Genomic DNA, 15,927 nt, shown 5'->3' on the forward strand with positions numbered 1-15,927 from the left:
AGTGAAGCGCCTGAATACTTTTAAGTAAATGTGATATTTCCGATATTTTTTGATTTGTAATAAATTTGGAAACATTTCTAAAAACCTATTTTTGCTTTGTTGTTATGGGGTATTGTGTGGAGATTTAATCAATTTTAGAATAAGGCTGTAACGTAAGAAAATGTGGAAAAATTCAAGGGGTCTGAATCGTTATCGAAGGCACTGTATATTGTACCAGTCAAAAGTTTGGACACACCTACTCATTCAAGGGTTTTTCTTTATTTTTACTATTTTCTACATTGTAAAATAATAGTGAAGACATCAAAACTATGAAATAACAAATATGGAATCATTTAGTAAACAAAAAAGTGTTTTAAAAAATGGAAATATATTTTATATTTGAGATGCTTCAAAGTATCCACCCATTGCCTTGATGACAGCTTTGCACACTCTTGGCATTCTCACAACCAGATTCATGAGGTAGACATTTGGAATGCACAATTAACAGGTGTGCCTTGTTAAAAGTACATTTTTGGAATTTCTTTCCTTCTTAATGTGTTTGAGCCAATCAGTTGTGTTGTGACAAGGTAAGGGTGGTATACAGAAGATATACCTATTTGGTAAAAGACTATGTCGATATTATGGCAAAAGCAGCAGAGAAACGACAGCCCATCATTACTTTAAGACATGAAGGTCAGCCAAGGTCAGCCAAGTGCTATGATGAAACTGGCTCTCATGAGGACGCCACAGGAAAGGAAGACTCGGAGTTACCTCTGCTGCATGAGAATAAGTTCAATAGAGTTAACTGCACCTCAGAAATTGCAGCCAAAATATATTTTGATTTGTTTAACACTTTTTGGTTACTACATGATTCTAAATATGTGATATTATTCTACAATATAGAGTAGGTGTGTCCAAACTTTTGACTGTTACTGTATATATATATTGGCAGATGGGGCGCAGCATGCCCCTTTTTTCCTGTCTGGTTGTTCTCACCCCTTCCCTGCGACACCCCTTTCGAACCAGCCCTGGAGCTGTTGGCAGAGAGAACTCGTTTCACACATTGCCAGATCAGAAGTACCTTAGGGCTGCCCCAAAGAATGCCTGTCAGAAAAGGGGAACACAGTATGGAAATAGCTAGCTAGTACAAACCCTCGGAGGGGCAGTCTCATCAAGACTGGGCCTTGCACATGTTCATTGCGAATGCATGGATAGCAGGAATTGAAAGTGTGAAGATTGAGTCTGTCTGATTGTCTTCTTTACCTACATGTACTACATGTACTTACTTAGTAGTATTTTTAAAGGGGACAGTTTTTATATTGGCAAATCAGTAAGTGCCCAGCTTAAAATTCTAGGGAGAGAGAATCTTTTTGTAATGTTACTCTCAATGTTCCCTAACTTTTTCCATTAGTTAGAGGAAAACTCAATCTATGTTAGCAAAAACCTTCTAAGAAACTTTTTAGCATGTTTTGGTGCTAAAGTTATGAGAACATTCCCTTTATGTCAAGCATAAATGATCTTAGAACGTGGTTACAAGGTTCTCAGAATATACAACCATGTTCTAGACATGTTTTATGGGATGTTGCAAGAGTATTCATGTGTCCAGTTTTCTGTGTGTTAGGAGAATATATCATCAACGTCCCACCAAACCTACACAGAACATGGTTGCCATGTTCACACAACATAAGATATTAATGTTCTAGATACGTTTCATGGGAATGTTGCAAGAACATTCATATGTCCAGTTTGCTGATGGTTAGGAGAATATTACAAAAATGTCCCACCATACATACACAGAACATCAATCAATCAAATGTATTTATAAAGCCCTTCTTACATCAGCTGATGTCACAAAGTGCTGTACAGAAACCCAGTCTCAAACCCCAAACAGCAAGCAATGCAGGTGTAGAAGTACGGTGGCTAGGAAAAACTCCCTAGAAAGGCCAGAACCTAGGAAGAAACCTAGAGAGGAACCAGGCTATGAAGGGTGGCCAGTCCTCTTCTGGCTGTGCCAGGTAGAGATTATAACAGAACATGGCCAAGATATTCAAATGTTCAAAGATAATAATAATCACAGTGGTTGTTGTGGGTGCAACAGGTCAGCGCCTCAGAAGTAAATGTCAGTTGGCTTTTCATAGCCGATCAGTCAGAGTATCTCTACCGCTCCTGCTGTCTCTAAAGAGTTGAAAACAGCAGGTCTGGGACAGGTAGCATGTCTGGATAAGAGCGTCTGCTAAATGACTTAAATGTAATGTAATGGTGAACAGGTCAGGGTTCCATAGCCACAGGCAGAACGGTTCAAACTGGAGCAGCAGTATGACCAGGTGGATTGAGGACAGTAAAGAGTCATCGGGCCAGATAGTCCTGAGGCATGGTCCTAGGGCTCAGGTCCTCCTCCTCCGAAAGAAAGACAGAAAGATAGAAAGAAACAAAGAAAGAAAGAGAGAGAATTAGAGAAATCATAAGACAGGATAAATACTCCAGATATAACAGACTGACCCGAGCCCCCCGAGACATAAACTTCTGCACAATAAATACTGGAGGCTGAGACAGGAGGGGTCGAGAGACACTGTGAGCCCATCCAACGATACACTCGGACAGGGCCAAACAGGCAGGATATAACCCCACCTACTTTGCCAAAGCACTGCCCCCAGACCACTAGAGGGATATCTTCAACCACCAACTTACCATCCTGAGACAAGGCCGAGTATAGCCCACGAAGATCTCCCCCACAGCAAACCCAAGGTGGGGCGCCAACCCAAACAGGAGATTGTCAGTGACTCAACCCACTCAAGTGACGCACCGCTTCTAGGGATGGCATGGAAGAGCACCAGTAAGCCAGTGACCGAGCCCCTGTAATAAGATTTGACGTAGAGAATTCTAGTTGAAAGAGGGAAACTGGCCAGGCAGAGACAGCAAGGGCAATTCGTTGCTCCAGTGCCTTTCCGTTCACCTTCACACTCCTGGGCCAGACTACACTTAATCATAGGACCTAATGAAGAGATGAGTCTTCAATAAACTTAAAGGTTGAGACCGAGTCTGCGTCTCTCACATGGATAGGCAGACCATTCCATAAAAATGGAGCTCTATAGGAGAAAGCCCTGCCTCCAGCTGTTTGTTTAGACATTCTAGGGACAGTAAGGAGGCCTGCGTCTTGTGACCGTAGCGTACGTGTAGGTATGTACGGCAGGACCAAATCAGAAAGATAGGTAGGTGCAAGCCCATGTAATGCTTTGTAGGTTAGCAGTAAAACCTTGAAATCAGCCCTTACCATAACAGGACACTGGTGTAGAGATGCAAGCACTAGAATAATATGATCAGCAGCCATGTTTAGCACTAACTGAAGTGTATTTGATGCTTTATCCGAGTAGCTAGAAAGTAGAGCATTGCAGTAGACTAACCTAAAAGTGACAAAAGTATGGATACATTTTTCTGCATCATTTTTGGACAGAAATTTTCTGATTTTTGCAATGTTACGTAGATGGAAAAAAGCTGTTCTTGAAACTGTCTTGATATATTTGTCAAAAGAGAGATCAGGGTCCAGAGTAATGCCGAGGTCCTTCCCAGTTTTATTTGAGATGACTATATAACCATCAAGATTAATTGTCAGAATCAACAGAAGACTTTTTGTTTCTTGGGACCAAGAACAAGCATCTCTGTTTAAAATTAGAACATTTGCAGCCATCCACTTCCTTATGTCTGAAACACAGGCTTCCAGGGAGGGCAACTTTGGGGCTTCACCATTGTTTCATTGAAATGTACAGCTGTGTGTCGTCCGCATAGCAGTGAGAGTTAGCATTATGTTTCCGAATGACATCACCAAGAGGTAAAATATATAGTGAAAACAATAAACAATAGTGGTCCTAAAAGGACAAACCATCCACAGAGACAAACTGATATCTTTCCGACAGATAAGATCTAAACCAGGCCAGAACTTGGCCGTGTAGACTAATTTGAGTTTCCAATCTCTCTTTCGTATACATTGATTGTCTTCAGGAAGGCAGTGAGTTGCTGCCAACGGCTTTTTCAAATAAAAATTGAGAGGAATGGGAGATTGGATATAGGCCAATTCGTTTTGAAAATATTTTCTGGGTCAAGGTTTGTCTTTTTCAAGAGAGGCTTTATTACTGCCACTTTTAGAGAGTTTGGTACACATCCGGTAGATATAGAGAGCCGTTTATTATGTTCAACATAGGTCAGCAGCCAAGCACAGGAAGCAGCTCTTTCAGTAGTTTAGTTGCAATAGGGTCCAGTATGCAGCTTAAGTGGCTGTAACGGTTTTCTACATCTGAAGGAGGGGCGGACCAAAATGCAGCGTGGTGGTTATTCATGTTTTAATAAAGACGACTATACATGAACAGACTAAACAAAACAAGAAAAGTGAAAACCTAAACAGTCCTATCTGGTGCAAACACAGAGACAGGAACAATCACCCACAAAACCAAACACAAAACAAGCTACCTAAATATGGTTCCCAATCAGAGACAATGACTAACACCTGCCTCTGATTGAGAACCATATCAGGCCAGACATAGAAATAGACAAACAAGACATCCAACATAGAATGCCCACCCAGCTCACGTCCTGACCAACACTAAAACACGGAAAACACATACGAACGATGGTCAGAACGTGACAGTGGCCATGATTATTTTCATCAATGTGTCAAGAGGTATAGTATTAAAAAACTTGAGTCTCTCCCTTGATCCTAGGTCCTGGCAGAGTTGTGCAGACTCAGGACAACTGAGCTTTGGAGGAATATGCAGAATTAAAGAGGAGTCCGTAATTTGCTTTCCATTGATCATGATCTTTTCCTCAAAGAAGTTACTGAATTCATCACTGCAGAAGTGAAAGCCATCCTCTCTTGGGGAATGTTGCGTTTTAGTTAGCCTTGCGACAGTATCAAAAATACATTTTGGATTGTTCTTATTTTCCTCAATTAAGTTGGAATAGGATGACCGAGAAGCAGTGAGGGCTCTTCGATACTGCACGGTACTGTCTTTCCAAGCTAGTCGGATGACTTCCAGTTTGGTGTAGCACCATTTCCGTTCCAATTTCCTGGATGCTTGCTTCAGAGCTCGGGTAATTTCTGTATACCATGTTTCTTATGACCAATGTTTTTTAGGGGTGCGACTGCATCTAGGGTATTGTGCAAGGTTAAATTGAGTTCCTCAGTTAGGTGGTTAACTGATTTTTGTACTTTGACGTTCTTGGGTAGGTGGAGGGAGTCTGGAAGGGCATCTAGGAATCTTTGGGTTGTCCGAGAATTTATAGCATGACTTTTGATGATCCTTGTTTGGGGTCTGAGCATATTATTTGTTGCGATTGCAAACGTAATAAAATGGTGGTCCGGTAGTCCAGAATTATGAGTAAAAACATTAAGATACAAAACATTTATTCCACGGGACAAAACTAGGTCCAGCGTATGACTGTGACAGTGAGTGGGTCCAGAGACATGTTGGACAAAACCCACCAAGTCAATGATGGCTCCGAAGGCTTTTTAAGGACGGTTCCATGTCAATATTAAAGTCACCAAATATTTGAATATTATCTGCCATGACTACAAGGTCCGATAGGAATTCAGGGAACTCAGTAAGGAACGCTGTATATGGCCCAGGAGGCCTGCAAACAGTATCTATAAAAAGTGATTGAGTAGGCTGCATAGATTTCATGACGAGAAGCTCAAAACATGAAAACGTCATTTTTGTTTTGTAAATTGAAATTTGCTATCGTAAATGTCAGCAACACCTCCGCCTTTACGGGATGCGCGGGGGATATGTACACTAGTGTAACCAGGAGGTGAGGCCTCATTTAACACAGTAAATTCATCAGGCTTAAGCCATGTTTCAGTCAGGCCAATCACATCAAGATTATGATCAGTGATTAGTTAATTGACTATAACTGCCTTGGAAGTGAAGGATCTAACATTAAGTAGCCCTATTTTGAGATGTGAGATATCACAATCTCTTTCAAAAATGGCAGGAATGGAGGAGGTCTTTATTCCAGTGAGATTGCTGGCGAACACCGCCATGTTTAACCTAGATCAAGGCACAGACACAGTCTCAATGGGGATAGCTGAGCTGACTACACTGACAGTGCTAATGGCAGGCTCCACTAAGCTGGCAGGCTGGCTAATATGGTTGACACATTCTCAGAACATAAGATATTTATGTTCTAGACACGTTTCATGGAAACGTTGCAATAACATTAATTTGTATTTGTATTTCTTATGGATCCCCATTAGGTGCTGCCAAGGCAGCAGCTACTCTTCCTGGGGTCCAGCAAAATTAAGGCAGTTTATACAATTTTTAAAACATAACAATATTGCAATAGTTACTTGATGTGGAATAGAGTTCCATGTAGTCATGGCTCTATGTAGTACTGTGTGCCTCCCATAGTCTGTTCGGGACTTGGGGACTGTGAAGAGACCTCTTGTGGCATGTCTTGTGGGGGTATATGCTTGGGTGTCTGAGCTGTGTGCCAGTAGTTCAAACAGACAGCTCGGTGCATTCAACATGCCAATACCTCTCATAAATACAAGTGGTGATGAAGTCAATCTTTCCTCCACTTTCAGCCAGCAGAGATTGACATGCATATTATTAGTATCCGCTCTCTGTGTACATCCAAGGGCTAGTCGTGCAGTCCAGTTCTGAGCCAATTGCAATTTTCCGAAGTCCATTTTTGTGGCACCTGACCACACGACTGAACAGTAGTCCAAGTGAGACAAAATTAGGGCCTGTAGGACCTGCCTTGTTGATAGTGCTGTTTTTTTGTAGGGGGTAGATCAGCTTTAATATTGCAGATAGCGAGTAGCTTCCATCAATGTAATTGTCTGCATCATTTCCAATTGATAGTGATAGTGCTGTTAAGAAGGTAGGGCAGCGATTTGTTATGGACATTCTTCTCCCCATCTTAGCTATTGTTTTGAGCATGACAGTTTACAATCCAGGGTTACTCCAAGCAGTTTAGTCACCTCAACTTCGCTCAATTTCCACATTATTTATTACAAGATTTAGTTGAGGTTTAGGGTTTAGTGAATGAATTGTCCCAAATACAATGCTTTTCGTTTTAGAAATATTTAGGACTAACTTATTCCTTTCCACCCACTCTGAAACTCATTTCAGTCACTGTAGTAGCTAACATCTATAGTGTCAGCAACTGCTTCGAGGCAAGCAACACTGAATCATGCATGAGAGCACCAGCTGTCCCGGAGGACTGTGTGACCATGCTCTCCGTGTCCGAGCTACACCTTTAAACAGGTTAACATTCACACGGCCAGACGGATTTTCAGGACGCATATTCAGACCATGCGCAAACTCAGACCACACTCAGACCATCACTTACATTTTCAAACTCTACCTGACGCAGCCTGTAAAGCCTACATATTGTAAGTCCATGTTCCCAAGAACGCCAAGGTAACCTTTCTAAATGACATCTGTAGCCATGAAAGGCTTTGAAAGGCTGGTCATGGCTCACATCAACACCATCAGCCCAGACACTCTGGACCCACTCCAAATCGCATACCACCCAAACAAATCCACAGAATTTATATTGCATTTCACACTGCTTTCTCTCACCTGGACAAGAGGAACACCTATGTGAGAATGCTGTTTATTGACTACAGTTCACCGTTTAACACCATAGTGCCCTCCAAGCTCATCACTAAGTTAAGGACCCTGGGACTGAGCACCTCCCTCTGCAACTGGACTTCCTGACGGGCCGCTCCCCAGGTGGTGAGGTTAGGCAACAACACATACACCAAGCTGACCCTCAACACGGGGGCCCCTCAGGGGTGCATGCTTAGCTCCTTCCTGTATTGACTGTTCACTCTCGACTGAGATTCCACAACTCCAACACCATCATTAAGTTTGCTGATGACACCGACAATGGTAAGCCTGATCACAGATGACGATGAGACAGCCTATAGGGAGGAGGTCAGAGACCTGGCTGTGTGGTGCCAGGACAACAACATCTCCCTCAACGTCAGCAATGCAAAGGAGCTGAACGTGGACTACAGGAAATGGACGGCCGAGCATGGCCCAATTCACATCGTTGGGGCTGTAGTGGAGCAGGTTGAGAGCTTCAAGTTCTTTGGTGTCCACATCACTAAGGATCTATCATGGTCCACATACACCAACCCAGGCGTGAAGAGTGCACAACGAAGCACCTTCCCCCTCAGATGGCTCAAAAGATTTGGCATGGGCCCTCAGATCCTCAAAAAGTTGAACAGCTGCACCATTGAGAGCATCTTGACTGGCTGCATGTCCGCTTGTTCTGGCCACTCCTTGGCATCCGACCGCAAGGTGTGCTTCATAGGGTAGTGTGTACGGCCCAGTACATCACTGGGGCTGAGCTCCCTGCAATCTAGGACCTCTATACCAGGCGGTGTCAGAGGAAGGCCCTAAAAATTTGTAAGTCGCTCTGGATAAGAGCGTCTGCTAAATGACTTAAATGTAAATGTAAATGTAAAATTGTGAAAGACTCCAGCCACCCAAGTCATAGACTGTTCTCTCTGCTACCTCACGGCATGTGTTAGTTACAATGTTAGTTAATAATATTAAAAAGTTAACCAAATAGCTACACGGACTATCTGCATTGACCCTCTTTGCACTTCCTTTTTTGACTCATCACATACGCTGCTGCTACTGTTTGTTATCTATCTTGTTGGCTCGTCACTTTATTCCTAGTTATACAGTATGTACATTTCTACCTCAATTACCTTGTACCCCTGCACATCGACCCGGTACTGGTAGCCTGTGTATATAGCCACGTTTTCGTTACTCGTTGTGTATTTATTATGACTTTTATTATAATGTTTTATTGCCTTTCTATTATTTCTGTATTTTCTCTCTCTCTCTGCATTGTTGGGTTGGGCCTGTAAGTGTCACTGTTAGTCAACACCTGTTGTTTATGAAGCATGTGACAATTTCAGAGCAGGGCAGAGAAATGAAAAAGGAAGAAAGAAGATTTAATTTTAACAAAACAATTACTTAGGTTAACACAATTTCTTTAGTAAAAAGACTGGCGCTCAGACTGGCGTCTGCCTGGGGGTATCCGAATCACTAAGTCCGCCCTTGGCCATCATGGGTGGAAAGAGAGGAAAACAGAGGGAAAGACACACACACACACACAGGTGTTTCTTTGAGAAAGAGAACGCCGCACAGACACAGGTCCTTATTCTCTATTTTGTATTTACATTTTTGGGGCGGGGTATTTTCATTTTCTCCTCCATTTGCAAGACAATTAAATATCGTATTGGCATGTCTGTGTTTCTGTTTGTTTCAGAACTTCAATCATATAGTTGGCTTGCCTGTGCTGTGTAATCCCTCAAATACTTTAAGCCCTGCAAAGATGATTTATTACTCATAAATAATCTTTAATTTCTCTTGCTCATTTTGTGTCCTTTCCACTCCCCCAAACTGCGTGAGATTAGTGTCAGTAGGAGGGAGGGAACAAAGGAGGGATGGGGGAGGAAAAGTAGAAAACAGGGAAATGGAGGTCAACAAAGACCCCCCTTCACGTTGAACTGTAAGCAAAACCGTAACCATCCCCCCTCTTCCCCACACACACACACACACACCCTTCAATTACTCTACCACTCCCCCTGCACACCCACACATTCAGATATGTAGACACACGCACACACACTAAGGAAACCTTCACAGCGACCAGACATGTACGTCATGTACCTTCTCCATTGATTGGTGGTCATGGAAACAAACTCCGTACAGTACACCAGTGGTTGCTATGGAGTGGGCCTGTTGTGATGTAGTATTTATCTCTTTCTCCTCCCTCCTCTCTTCATTATCTCTCTTCTCCTTTACATTATGTTCTCCTCTCAGCAGTAACCACAGAGCTCAACCCGGATTCAATCCTTAACGCTTAGTGCGACTGCCTGTCTGGTTTTCCGGCTTTTCTCTAGACACTGTGGATTTGGGCATTTCTGGGCTTTCAAGGCATGTCCCTGTCACTGATTGCATCTGAGAGAGAGAGGGGGATAGAGAGAAATATGAAGAGCGAGGGAGAGACAGAGAAAGAGTGTCTGAAAGAATGAAAGTGATAGAGAAGGTGTATGTGAAAGACATAAAGTGAGGGAGAGAAAGAGGGAAGAGACATTTGGGAGTGCAAATGGAAAAAACTGCCTCTATCAGGAGGAAAGTTCATTTTGGAGGTAAGTGTGTGTGTGTGTGTGTGTGTGTGTGTGTGTGTGTGTGTGTGTGTGTGTGTGTGTGTGTGTGTGTGTGTGTGTGTGTGTGTGCGTGTGCGTGTGCGTGTGCGTGTGCGTGTGCGTGTGCGTGCGCGTGCGCGTGCGTGTGCGTGTGTGTGTGTGTACACGCACTTGTTGGTTGCTTGAGTTGATTTATTGCTTAATTAAGGGTTGTTGTTGTTTTTTACCAAAGGAGATAGTTATTTGTGTTTCAGTGGTGCACACTTCTGCAGCTTGTTGTTGTCACTGTCACTTTATCCAATCCTTTCAGATCTATATACTTGAAGTGCCTATAGGGTGGTAGGGGTTGGAGGTCGATTTCTAACTTGTAATTCGTTGTGTACCCTTAGGATGAAAACTGGAGTGTGTCCATATGTCTATGTTTGTTTGCACATTTGATTGGATTGCAGAGCTGCACTTTCTTGTACAGGAGTTTCACAGTTTGCATGTTGCTGCTGTTTGTTGTCTTTCTTTCTATTACTGTTGATGAATTGATTTCTGTAGCCATGCATGCGGTCGGTGACTGATGTGGTCAATGACCGTTGGTCCTTCTGTTCTTCCACAGACACAAGAGCTGACCGCTCGGACAGGAGGAAACTCTTCCGACACTACACTGTGGGGTCCTACGATAGCTTTGACGCCTCCAGGTAAGGTTACTCAGATGCCTGTCCTAAAACACACATACACAAACCAACACACAGGGTGATAAGCTAAGTGGAGGTTTATGTGAAGTGGTAGCGTGTCTCAGAGCAGTGTTTTGAGGTTCGTTTTTTTCTTCGCGTTTTCAGTTGAAGTTATCCTTCAATTTTTCTCCTCTAATTCTTCTCTCCCGTTGTCTTATCCACTCCCAGTCACAGGCTTAATTTCCAAGGTGTTGGATTTGACCACTAGGTAATTCCTCCACAGTCCACACACACGCAAGCATGAAAGACAGTACACACAGTGGTGGAACAATTACTCAATAAAAAGAGTATTATTGAGTAAAAGAGTAAAAGTAAAGATACCTTCATAGAAAGTGACTCAAGTAAAAGTGAATGTCGCCCAGTAAAATAATATTTGAGTAAAAGTAAGTCTAAGTCTAAAGTCTAAGTCTAAGTATTTGGTTTTAAATATACTTAAGCATAAAAAGTAAATGTAATTGCTAAAATATACTTAAAGTATTAAAAGTCAAAGTAGAGATCATTTCTAATTCCTTATATGAAGCAAACTAGATGACACCATTTTCTTGTTTTGAAAATGTACGGATAGCCAGGGGCACACTCCAACACTCATACATCATTTACAAACGAAGCATGGGTGTTTGGTGAGTCCACCAGATCAGAGGCAGTAGGGATGACTAGGGATGTTCTCTTGATATGTGGGTGAATTGGACCATTTTCCTGTGATGCTAAGCATTCAAAATGTAACAAGTATTTTTTGGTGTCAGGGAAAATGTATGGAGAAAAAGTACATGACTTTACAATTGATATTTTTTACAGCTTTTACTTTTACTTCACTTCATTCCTAAAAAAGTAAAATATAGATACCCCAAGAAAACTACTTAAGTAGTACTTTAAAGTATTTTTACTTATGTACTTTATACTACTGCGCACACACACACAAACACACACACACACACACACACACACACACACACACACACACACACACACACACACACACACACACACACACACACACACACACACACACACACACACACACACACACACACACACACACACACACACACACACACACACACACACACACACACACACACACACACACACATAGAAGCATCATGCAGCTAATCTTCAGGGAGCACTGATGGCACATGGCCCCTCAGTTTCAATAGGCGCACACACACACAACACACACACACACACAACACACCGGGCCAAGCGTGTCACTCGGGTGTGTTCTTCGTTGTGTTCAAATCTCATTTAGCTGCAGCAACCCAGTGGGCTGAGACAAATGTCCTTGTCAATACATGAATATGAAAGCCGCTGGACGCTATTAAGCTGTGTTTGATCAGGCCAGCTTGTATTCATTAGGAACCCGTCCAAACAAATCACAGACCAGAGCAGAGAGCAACTACTGCTTGCCTAGTTAAATAAAGGTTCAATAAAAAATATATATATAAAAAAATACGCAAGCTGGGTGTCAAACCAAAGCATGCAGCTACACGGCGTGGTGCCCACAGACCATTATGCACCATTACACCACTACAGAGTGTTATAGACCTTTATAGCTAGACCATTACAGTCCATTTTAGACCACTACCCACAGCATGTATTGTGATATAGGCATATCTCCCATAAGAGACCGTTCGAAAATTACTGTGGAGGACCAAAATAGGGAAGGGGGATGCAACTTTTCTCTTTGCTTTGGGGAGGGTTGTTTTGTTTTTTATTGGGCACACTACAATACAGTGGAGAGTATAGTGTATTTCCCCCCCGATTTACATTCACCATTTAATTTATATATGCCTATTAATGCATAATGTGTATTCTAGCCTGTATATTCGGCCTTGGTAAACTATCACATTGAATATGCAAGACAGACAACAACAAAAAAGTTTGAACATATCGGTAAGTGGGTACACAGACTTAGATATCGTATAAGCCTACACTCATTCAAATTTTAAATGTGGTGTCAATTTAAGCACCAATTGCTTCACAAAAATGTAGATATGGAAAGGTTGCATGTTGTTTCCATTTTTTTATGGTTGTCATTTTCATCTTCATATACTACTATTGCATAGATGTCTCTCTCCCAATCCCCTTTAAACCTGCCATGTCAATTAATTTAATTCATTTGATAGGTACATTGTTTTAGCATTATCCTAATGTAGTCTACTATCTGATAACCTACAGCCAGGATTTAAAGGTAGGCCTGGGTTTTAATAGGATAGATTTTCAGGAAAGGAGAAATGTGATTTGCTCTTGTGTTTGAGATGAGCTGGTAGCTTTGATTGATGGGTCATTTTGATGGGTGTGTGTGTGAGTTCAGAAAGTTTCCTAAAGTAGTGTAGTTATGTCTGGACTCCGTCTCATTAATAAAAGAGGAGGCATGATCGATAGTCTATAACTGAAATGTCAAGACGATCAATCAATCAAATGTATTTATAAAGCCCTTCTTACATCAGCTGATGTCACAAAGTGCTGTACAGAAACCCAGTCTCAAACCCCAAACAGCAAGCAATGCAGGTGTAGAAGCACGGTGGCTAGGAAAAACTCCCTAGAAAGGCCAGAACCTAGGAAGAAACCTAGAGAGGAACTAGGCTATGAGGGGTGGCCAGTCTTCCTCTGGCTGTGCCGGGTGGAGATTATAACAGAACATGGCCAAGATGTTCAAATGTTCATAGATGACCAGCAGGGTCAAATAATAATAATCACAGTAGTTGTCGAGGGTGTAACAGGTCAGCACCTCAGGAGTATGTGTCAGTTGGCTTTTCATAGCCAATCATTCAGAGTATCTATACAACTCCTGCTGTCTCTAGAGAGTTGAAAACAGTAGGTCTGGGACAGGTAGCATGTCTGGTGAACAGGTCAGGGTTCCATAGCCGCAGGCAAAATAGTTTAAACTGCAGCAGCATGGCCAGGTGGACTGGGAACAGCAAGGAGTCATCAGGCCAGGTAGTCCTGAGGCATGGCCCTTGGGCTCAGGTCCTCTGAGCGAGAGAAAGAAAGAAAGAGAGAAAGAGAGAAAGAAAGAGAGAAAGAGAGAGAGAATTAGAGAGAGCATACTTAAAGTCACACAGGACACCGGATAAGACAGGAGAAATACTCCAGATATAACCGACTGACCCTAGCCCCGCGACACATAAACTACTGCAGCATAAATACTGGAGGCTGAAACAGGAGGGGTCGGGAGACACTGTGGCCCCGTCCAACAATACCCCTGGACAGGGCCAAACAGGCAGGATATAACCTCACCCACTTTGCCAAGCACAGCCCCCACACAACTTGAGGGATATCTTCAACCACCAACTCCTGAAACAAGGAAGAATATAGCCCACAAAGATCTCACCCACGGGCCCAACCCAAGGGGGGCTCCGACCCGGACAGGAAGATCACGTCAGTGACTCAACCCACTCAAGTGATGCATCACTCCTAGGGATGGCATGGAAGTAAGCCAGTAAGCCAGTGACTCTGTAATAGGGTTAGAGGCAGAGAATCCCAGTGGAGAGAAGGGAACCGGCCAGGCAGAGACAGCAAGGGCGGGTTCGTTGCTCCAGTGCCTTTCCGTTCACCTTCACACTCCTGGGTCAGACTACACTCAATCATAGGACCTAGTGAAGAGATGAGTCATCAATAAACACTTAAAGATTGAGACCGAGTCTGCGTCTCTCACATTGACAAGGCAGACCATTCCATAAAAATTGAGCTCTATAGGAGAAAGCCCTGCCTCCAGCTGTTTTCTTAGAAATTCTAGGGACAGTAAGGAGGCCTGCGTCTTGTGACCATAGCGTACATGTAGGGCAGGAGCAAATCAGAAAGATGGGTAGGAGTAAGCCCATGTAATACATTGTAGGTTAGCAGTAAAACCTTGAAATCAGCCCTTGGCTTAACAGGAAGCCAGTGTAGCGAGGCTAGCACTGGACTAATATGATCACATTTTGGGGTTCTCGTCAAGATTCTAGCAGCCGTGTTGAGCACTAACTGAACTTTATTTAGTGCTTTATCCGAGTAGCCGGAAAGTAGAGCACTGCAGTAGTCTAATCTAGAAGTGACAAAAGCATTGATTAATTTTTCAGCATAATTTTTGGCATAAAGTTTCTGATTTTTGCAATGTTACGTAGATGGAAAAAAACTGTCCTTGAAACAGTCTTGATATGTTTGTCAAAAGAGAGATCAGGGTACAGAGTAATGCTGAGGTCCTTCACAGTTTCATTTGAGATAACTATACAACCACCAATATAATTGTCAAATTCATCAGAAGATCTCTTTGTTTCTTGGGACCTAGAACAAGCATCTCTGCTTTGTCCGAGTTTAAATTAGAACATTTGCAGCCATCCACTTCCTTATGTCTGAAACACAGGCTTCCAGGGAGGGCAATTTTGGGGCTTCACTATGTTTCATGGAAAATTACAGCTGTGTGTCATCCTCATAGCAGTGAAAGTTAGCATTATGTTTCCGAATGACATCACCAAGAGGTAAAATATATAGTGAAATCAATAGTGGTCTTAAAACGGAGCCTTGAGGAACACGATGATTGACAGTTGATTTGTCAGAGGACAAACCATCCACAGAGAAAAACTGATATCTTTCCGACAGATAAGATCTAAACCAGGCCAAAACTTATCCATGTAGACCAATTTGGGTTTCCAATCTCTCCAAAAGAATGTGGTGAACGATGGTATCAAAAGCAGCACTAAGTTCTAGGAGCACGAGGACAGATGTAGAGCCTCGGTCTGACGCCATTAAAAGGTAATTTACCACCTTCACAAGTGCAGTCTCAGTGCTATGATGTGGTCTAAAACCAGACTGAAGCGTTTCGTATACATTGTTTGTCTTCGGGAAGGCAGTGAGTTGCTGGCAAACAGCTTTTTCTAAAATGTTTTGAGATGGAGATTTGATATATAGACTGATAGTTTTTTATATTTTCTGGATCAAGATTTGGCTTTTTCAAGAGAGGCTTTATTAATGCCACTTTTCGTGAGTTTAGTACAAATCCGGTGGATAGAGAGACGTTTATTATGTTCAACATAGGAGGGCCAAGCACAGGAAGCAGCTCTTTCAGTAGTTTAGTTGAAT

General features: G+C 42.5%; 1 protein-coding gene across 1 annotated transcript in view; it reads left to right on the forward strand.

The window, feature by feature from the left end:
- Nucleotides 1–15,927, forward strand: part of LOC124034872 (SH3 and multiple ankyrin repeat domains protein 2-like) — a 177,076-nt gene that overhangs the window by 84,929 nt on the left and 76,220 nt on the right. The window contains 1 exon segment of the mRNA XM_046348281.1: nt 10,752–10,833. Coding sequence (XP_046204237.1) covers nt 10,752–10,833 — 82 coding nt within the window.

This window comes from Oncorhynchus gorbuscha, linkage group LG05 (genome assembly GCF_021184085.1).
Source record: "Oncorhynchus gorbuscha isolate QuinsamMale2020 ecotype Even-year linkage group LG05, OgorEven_v1.0, whole genome shotgun sequence".
NCBI lineage: Eukaryota > Metazoa > Chordata > Actinopteri > Salmoniformes > Salmonidae > Oncorhynchus > Oncorhynchus gorbuscha.